The sequence below is a fragment of the Lepidothrix coronata genome, unplaced genomic scaffold (genome assembly GCF_001604755.1).
Source record: "Lepidothrix coronata isolate B3197 unplaced genomic scaffold, Lepidothrix_coronata-1.0 Scaffold190, whole genome shotgun sequence".
Classification (NCBI taxonomy): Eukaryota; Metazoa; Chordata; class Aves; order Passeriformes; family Pipridae; genus Lepidothrix; species Lepidothrix coronata.
In genome coordinates this window covers 978,696-987,382 of record NW_016690370.1, presented here as the reverse complement: position 1 = coordinate 987,382, position 8,687 = coordinate 978,696, and the positions used below count along the sequence as shown (strand labels likewise).

At 39.7% G+C, this 8,687-nt stretch overlaps 1 protein-coding gene across 1 annotated transcript in view; it reads left to right on the top strand.

Annotated features, from left to right (window-relative positions):
* Positions 1 to 1,187: 1,187 nt before the first annotated feature.
* Positions 1,188 to 8,687, top strand: part of IFT80 (intraflagellar transport 80) — a 32,911-nt gene continuing 25,411 nt past the window's right edge. Inside the window, exons 1-4 of the mRNA XM_017831415.1 lie at positions 1,188 to 1,265; positions 2,007 to 2,228; positions 5,284 to 5,394; positions 7,110 to 7,178. Of these exons, the coding sequence (XP_017686904.1) occupies positions 1,229 to 1,265; positions 2,007 to 2,228; positions 5,284 to 5,394; positions 7,110 to 7,178 (439 nt within the window). The 5' untranslated portion in view covers positions 1,188 to 1,228. The remainder of the gene's footprint in view (positions 1,266 to 2,006; positions 2,229 to 5,283; positions 5,395 to 7,109; positions 7,179 to 8,687) is intronic.

The following is an 8,687-nucleotide window of genomic DNA, read 5'->3' as shown; positions in this document are numbered from 1 at the left end:
CCATCCTGCTCTCTGGAATTCCTTCCCGGCGCTGCCCCCCCCATCCTGCTCTCTGGAATTCCTTCCCTGCGCTTCCTCGTTCTGCCCGCTGGTTTTCCTTCTTTGCATTCCCCCTATCCTGCTCTCTGGCATTGCTTCCCTGCATTCTCCCCATCCTCCTCTTTGGCATTCCCTGCATTCCCCCCCATCCTGCTCTCTGGAATTCCTTCCCTGCGCTTCCTCGTTCTGCCCGCTGGTTTTCCTTCTTTGCATTCCCCCTATCCTGCTCTCTGGCATTGCTTCCCTGCATTCTCCCCATCCTCCTCTTTGGCATTCCCTGCATTCCCCCCCATCCTGCTCTCTGGCATTCCTTGCGCCCCCCCATCCTGCTCTCTGGAATTCCTTCCCAGCGCTGCCCCCCCATCCTGCTCTCTGGCATTCCTTCCCTGCGCTGCCCCCATCCTGCCCACTGGTTTCCTTCCCCGTGCTCTCCCCCTGTCCTGCTCTCTGGCATTCCCTGCGCTCCTCTATCCCGCTCTTGCTCCCTCGTCGCTGATCCCGATCTCCTCCTCTCCCGGCAGCTCCGGAGGGAGGAGGCGGTGTCCCGGAGTTTGGCGTCCCCCGGCCGGAACAACTCCCGGTTATTGCCCCATCTCTCCTAAACCTCCAGCGGAGCCGCTGCTGGATCCCTCGGGAGCTCTATGGAGCGATCCATGGGATGGGTGGTGAGGGATGTACCTGTGGGCGTTCATCCCCCCGGGGGCACGTACAGAGCGATTAAACCGTATTCAAAAATTACAGGAAAGTTCTGGGCTTGTCTTTGAAAGGAAAATGTTATTTTCCCTTCTATCCACCCTCCTGGCTATGTGTCAGAACAAGGGAACTTCAGTGTTTCAACCTATAGTGTTTCAGACTTGGTGGTCTTAAAGGTCTTTTCTAACCTTAACAATCCAAGGATTCTCTGTTTCCAGTATCACTTTTTCTTTAAATTGTCCACTCTGCTTATACTGAGCAAGATAATAATTTTACAGTTGGATACTGTACGAAAAAGGTCTGTTTTCGTGCTTGTTTTCCCACAGTACTAATGTAATATTACTTCAAAACTTTTTATTTTAATACTAATGTCTTCCATTTTAATTTTGGCTGCTTATATATGTATGTATATTATGCTGCTAACAGATATATATATTTATTTTCTTGTATTACAGTTCTAACATATGGTTTTTAATGCTCCACCTGAACAACTGAGATGAGACTGAAGACTTCACTTTTAAAGGAACCAAAACATATCCTTTGGCACAGAAAAAAACATAGAACACCATCTTCATTCTGAATAGACTCTTTTCCAGAAAATATTTCCTTATCATAGTAGTTACAGTAAAATGCAGGTGGCTTTTTGTTTCTTTTTCTTTTCTTCCCCTTGTCCTTCAGTGCAGCCTTTAAGCACGATATTTTAACAAATATTAAATATTTTTTGAGTAATAACTTCAGAAGCTCTCAGTATCTTGCTAGGAAGTTTTTGAGTTTTCCTTCTTATTTGTAGTGATAAGTTAAAAACTTTCCCAGACAGCAAATAAGAGCAGTGATTTATGTACCTGCACGTAGCAGACATAAACAAACCTGGAATTTTCCTATTAATATATTGGATCTATAGCAATTTATAATTTATGTGATAATAAAGCAACACTTTTGAATGACAGTTGGCTGTTTTGCCCTTGCATTGTGCACTCAGACCCTTCTAAAGGTGTAACCCAACATTTCAGCTGTGTTTCAATAGCTTTGCATCATCATAGTAATTGTATTTTTACATGAGAGTTTGCTTTATTTTTGGGTGAATTCCTGTCAGCTCTTTTCTTGCCACAAAAGAGCAAAAAAAGAAAGAAGACTCATAGTGTTTATGCAAAACATTCCATGTAATCTCATGAAAGTCATCTTCCTGTATTGTTCCTTCAGTTTTGCGTAGCTCGGATATTTTTAAAGCTTATTTTTACTGCTTAAAATGTTCCTGTTCCTTAATTGAACCGAACATAAGGAATTGGTGAGCTGTGTGGGATGGACAACAGCTGATGAGCTCTACTCCTGCAGTGACGATCACCAGATCATGAAATGGAACCCTTTAACAAGCGAGACAACTCGGGTGGTCAAACTTCCAGATGAGATTTATCCCATCGATCTCCACTGGTTTCCCAGGAGCATCGGTGGGAAGAAGCAATCCCATGCTGAGAGCTTTGTCCTGACCAGTTCTGATGGTAAGTCAGCTGAAAATATTTATCATTTCACGCCACTTTGTGTTTATGTCACTCAAATACACGGGAGGTTATTTCGGGAGCAGGAAGGTTTGAGGATTCCTTGGGAGGGGTGTTTTCCCTGCTCCTCCAAATCAAAAAGTTGATTTTGCACACAGCCACATTTTTCTTCCTGCATGAATTTTCCTGCAACAGCTTATTCCTGCAATTTTCCTGCAACAGCCAATTCCTCTCGGTGCTAAGGATTCCTGGAAACTCGCTGAATCCAATGGAAAAGGAGTCTGATGTCTTTACAGGGTTGCATTAATTCCTGGTTGAACTCCAGATGTTTGTGAAATTAGAGCAAATGTAAATTTAATCCTCTTGGGTTTTCTTCTGAGATGCTTCTCTTGGGGGACATTGTTCTTTTACTTCCTACTTACATTGATCTCGTTGCTGGTTTTTTTACAAAAGCAAAGAATATGCTCAGCTTTAAATTGCAAATTAAGCACAAATCATAAGTGATTAGACCTGTTTTTTCACTTTTGATTGATAGTTTTACATTGGGTCAGCATTTAAGAGTCTAAGAAACGAAATGAAGAAAAGATACATGTTTTATATTCCGTATTTGAATGGGGTGTGAATCTCCCACTTGCAATTCCTCCAAAACTGGAGAGTCACTTTGAGATCGAGGACAGTTCTGCCTTCAGTACTTAATAAAAATAAAGGAGCAGTACTTTACAAATCTGAGCTGTAAAGTAAGATTAAATCACTCTACCTACTGCAGGCATGTGGCTAAAATTTTCCCTTTCCTGTGTTTAAGGCAGTCAGTTGTGATTTGAAACTCTCTGTTCCCTCGGTGTTAAGCTGAAGAACAGAAATCCGTGGGAACAAACGTGGCTTTTGGAGGAACCTCCACCTGTGAATGCAGTGACAAAAATCATTTCACTGTCATCACTTATAAATTCAGGTGTTGGAAAAGTAAAGAAGCTGCAGAAGTAAAGATGCTGTCCATGAAAACTCGATCTGGCCCTGTTCTGCAGGGGGGTTGTGATACAGTTTTAAGTGGTGATCACATTTTTTCCAGATGAATTCTCTGTGCCTGCTTTTATATGTAACATATTCTTCCCTGCAAGGCTACAATTTGCTGTTTCCCTGTTTGAAAAGTGCCTTGTGAAAGAAGCAGGAGCTTGTGGAGTGGGAAAAGATGCAAAAAATTGGTAAAGGAGTTGGATGTTTCCCTGTATAAGAGGATTTTATCCCAGACTCCTGATAATTTGGCCTCACCAAAACCTTCAGGTCCTTGTCAGCTTCCTTTTCTTCCATCTGAATTTAGTTTTATATGTTGAGGTGTTGCTTAAATTTAATTTTAATTTCCCAGGGATTCTGCCTCGGTCAGTGGAAGCTGTTGGTTCAATATATAAAATGCCAGGGAATTCTTTATATCCTTAAAAATGTAATGGCTTGGAAGTGCTCACCACTTACTGCTGAGCACTGTAGGTGATGGCATGAGAACATTCATGTGATGAGAGGTTTAATTATTGTGCAATGAAAAAGGTCTGGGCTACAGATGGAACAAGTACAGAAAATAAACAGAAAATAAACCATGTTTTACTGTATTAATTTAAGGCCATTTTTGCAATTTAATTGGGGGAAACACCATTGAATTCCTCTGAATCCAGTTATTACTTGTACTTGGAAAATGAGATTCTCAGACCTGAGAGATGATCAGTAAGTGATACATTAATTAGATAAGATGTAATTTATAATTATACAGTAATGGAATGCTTTAAATTAACCCCCTGGAAGTGTCCAAGGCTGGGTTGGACAGGACTTGGAGCAACCTGGGATAGTGGAAGGTGCCCTTGGATAGTGGAATGAGGTGAGATTAAGGTCCCTTCCAACCCAAACCATCCTGTAATTCTATGGTATTTTAAATATACCAAATAAACTGATTTATCAAAACCACACTCTTCCCATCAGTGTCAAAAATCCTTTCCTTGGAAACCTTGCTCTGCCACAGATTTAGTTGGATGTTGGTACCTTTTTGTTCAGGTGCTTAAAAGTAAAAAGCAAAGTGTGACTGTATCGATTTGACTGATCCTGTGGAGAGCCCTGGTGTTTGTTTATGGTTATTTAGTGACAGATCCACCAGGATGCCTTTCCTTGGATTTAGTTTGGCTTTATTTGTTATTTTGGGGATGTTCTGTTTTGTCTCTCTGGGCGCTCTGGAACATCCTTGTAGTGCTTCACTGGCTGGCAGGTTAAATCAAAAAATATTAAAATAATTGGATTTTAGGGTAGTTAATTGGAATCCCTGGGCTGGTTTAAGCCATGCATTTGTTCTGCCACATGTTTGCAAGCCCTCTTTGTCTGCTCTTTGGTCTAATTTAAATTTGGTCTTCCTGGATTTCAGCAACATCCCTCATTTGGAAAGAGACACTTCCTCCTGCTTCTGTTGAAATCATTAATAGCTTTGTTTTTGGCTGCTCTGAGTTTCCATCACAGCTCCAGAAGGCAGGAATACTTCCCTCACCCGTGGTTGGATTGTCCCAGCTTTTCCAGTATTTTGGGATTGAGTAGATTCAGATGGTTTTTGGATCTTAAAAAAAAAAAAAAAAATACCACCAAAACCAACCCAAGGACTCTCTGGGCTGCACGTGGAGCTCCCAGGCACTGCAAGAACATCAGGCACTTGTGTCCCCAGAGGGATTTGCAAACTTTTGAGGGACATAAGAGAAAGAAATAGGTAAAACAAAAGTTAGAGATAAAGAAGGGAAATAAATACAACACTGGGGCTGGTTTGCAGGTTGTTCTGCAAGAGCTCGTTTGTTTGGGGTGATCAGAGCTGGGAACAGTTTTATGTTTTATTCTTTTTCTTCTTGCTGGTTTCTTGTTTTGTCTGTTTTTAACAGAAGGTAACATCATTACAGCAATATTATATAATTTAATCAATAATTTGATATAATAATTTAGTGTACACAATTTAATTCTGTATTTAATAATTTTGTGTATATTATTTTATATATATAAAATCATACACACATATATAAATTACATGGGTTTTTTATGTCTTTAGGGAAGTTCCACTTGATTTCCAAGTTAGGAAGAGTGGAGAAAAGTGTGGAAGCACATTGTGGAGCTGTGCTTGCAGGAAGGTGGAATTATGAAGGAACAGCACTGGTCACAGGTGAGCATTTGTACATCAATGAAGTGGTTTGAAACCTAAAATAGCAGAAGAACTCTTTGAAAATCAAGCCTTCTGGTTTGTTAATACAGTATTTCATAGTTTAAATTGTAGTTGCATTGAATTTAAAGGAATAAAACTGAGTCTCTTCAGTGTTCACACACTGCTTGAAATTCTGTGAGAAGGGGGAAAATGGAAACCCAAACTCAACAATAGAAATGAAGTTACTTTTTTTGGTCTTAATTATCACTGAGGTTGTTATCACCTTGTTTAATAGAAGTTATTTTTACACTAATTAACTCTATTTTAGATTAACATTGTCTATTTTAATTAATAGAAGATCTGCTAAAAACACTCCTCTTTTTTAGTGGTCCTATTTATTAGATGTCACCCTTTTTACTTGAAAGTAAATGTTTTTAATATCAGAGTGCTTGGATGGTTTTGTGGCTGCTCTGAACTTCATAAAGGAGAATATTTGATTTATTTTTCTCTACCTTTTTCCAAAAAAAGGCTGCTAAGTTGGTCCATTTCTATCCCTGCACATTTGGGAGGTTTTTTAGCCAACAGAGTTTCAAAGCATCTTGAATATTCCTTTTTCTTCCTTAACTATCAGGAGTGGTGTAATTATCACCTGCAGCCTGTGAGTGATCTCCCAGTGTTTCCATCTCTACACCCTTTTTGTCCTAAATCTTTTTGGTAATTAGTTGCTTTTTGGCATTTTTTGTCAAAAACTTGCATCTTGGTGTTCAGGGGAACTGATGAAACTCCCTGTGAGCAGCTCCTTGCTGGATTTCTGTCGGTGTCAGGATTCTCTGCAGCCTCCTGTTGATCTGGGACAGCTGATTCCTCTGGACAAATTCCAACTCAGTCCACATGTACTGAAGATAATTTTGGAGCTGCTCATTTCCAGACTCAAGTCTGACTCTAAAAATGCTGCTTCAAGGAACTCTGTCTGGCTTGTTCCTCTGAAATCCCACAGGGAGAGAAATATTGTTCTTTTTAAAGACAGATTTGCCTCAGGAAATTCTCCAAAGGAAAAGTCAAAACTGCCTTTTCAAAATTGCCTTTTGAACCCTTTATTTTGTTGTTTGTTTGGTTGGGGTTTTTTGAGACTGGATGACACTTCTTAGGAGTGTGGGAATTCATCACTATTTCCACTTTGAGATCATCAACTGCTCTCATACCACAACTAGACTTTGAAGAAGAGCAAATCATTGATACTGCATCCCTCAAAATATTTTTGTGGCTGCATTTCAACAGCATCAAGTGTGCACAAACAAGATTTTAAAATTACCATTTATTTTGCATTTTTTTTAAACACTTAAAAGCTACACTGGGCAGATCCAAAAACCTGAAACGTGGTAAGGAAATTACCTTTGAATGGAAGAATTCCATTAAGTTTCTAGGAGCACCTTTTTCCTCATTAATTGGATCTGGGAGGCTTAAATTGCAGGGCCAGAGCTGTACATTTTAAATACGAGAGCACACCAGGAAATCTGTGCTCTTAATCACAGAAGGGACTTGTTCACAGTAACAAAATCACCATCTTAAATACTTTTTCCTTTAATGTATTTTCTATTTGCATGTTTGGAGGACTAAATAAAAGGTATGACCTGTAAGAAGACCTGGATTAATTTTAACTCAAGTGTTTCCTAGGTAGGAAGTTTGTTAGATTTAAGTGTTGCACTGAATTTGATGATTTCTCTGCTCATTTTCAGTGGGTGAAGATGGCCAAGTGAAAATCTGGTCTAAGAGTGGAATGCTCAGATCCACTTTAGCTCAGCAAGGTAAGATCATTTCCTTCAAGTTCTATCAGAACTTTTTAATTTGGGTTGGTCTAAAATACATTTAAACAACAGACCCTGAATCTGGCAGTGATGGTTTGGTGACAAGTCTTCAGGCCTAGAAAAACTTAATTAAAATTAAGTGTAAATTACAGTTGAACTGCATTTAGTAAGGTCTTAGAAAATCTTATTTTAACAAAGAACTCTCCAAATGAAAAGCTTTACTGCAACAGTTTTAGGCAGCAGCCTCAGTTCCACCCCAAGGATTTTCTGCTATTTCAGTGAAGGCACTTGAGCTAAATTTTGTTTTTCAGACTTCATACATGGAGCCCATGTGACCTGCTGACATTTTTGAAGAAACCACATGCACCTGGGCTTGGGTTAAATGTCAACCCCTTATCTCTCTTTCTGAAACAAATTATCTAAATTCTTTCAACCTGTGGAAGGCATTTTAACCACAGGAGTGAATGTAAAGTGTATTTCAGGTCTTTTAAGGAAGTTCACAAGCAGATGTGATGTTTTTCACGCTTACAGTGTACAAAGATAAGCCAACTGAAGTAGAATTTTTGAGAAAAAAATACAAACTGAAGTGCACAGTCTTCACTATTTTTCAGTTGATAACGTTTTCAGGGGGTTTGTGCTTAATTGGGCTTATTTGAGATTCAATAGAGATTATAAAGGAGGAGTTATATTCTAGCTTGAAGTAGGAATTTTCACTGATTTCTGAGTTTCTGGTGCAGTACAAAAGTGCAGTTGAGTCCCCATGGAATAACTGTCATCTCGTATTTGTGTTTTTAAGATAAGCTCCCATGAGGCTCCAAACCCCTTTAAATTGAATTTACAGAATGAGAATCCCACGGACTCCTTTGTGGGATAAGGGTAGGATTCTGCAGAAATGACATTTTTTTTAAGGGAGGTATAACATGTTTGAGCTCATTTTTCACTTCCTTTATCATTCCCATTGCACATATTCTTTTAACTCTTTGTATTAGAAATGTATTTTCAGGCTCTTCTCTTTGGACGGTGCTCCATGTGCCTGTTCTGTCTTTGGATTTTATTCACTACAAAAACATGGACATACATTTTCCCCTTCTTTAGCTTTTTCAGTGAAAAAGAGCATTCCATGGAGCATTCCAGCTGTGCATCCAAGCTGGTGGGACCCCATGGCCTCCCCTGCTGTAGTGTTGCTCTTGTAGCTGTGTTTGTTCCTTGAGCCACTTCTTCATCCTTAAATTCTCCTAATATTCCTTTTGTTCCTCCTTCTTACACTGAACTGCTGTATTTGGGATCCCAGCTGAGACAATGCACTGATGTATTTGGATGAGGTAACTCTTTTTCGTGGATCTCTTTGGTGCGTCTTGGTAACCCACAGGATTATCATGGAATCCCAGAACGTTTGGGGTTGGAAAGGACCTTAAAGATCATCTCACTCCAACAGGAATGATAGAACAGACACACTGCAGGCAGTTGTGTTGGTGATAAACAGCTGCAGGAAGGAATATTCGGGGAGAA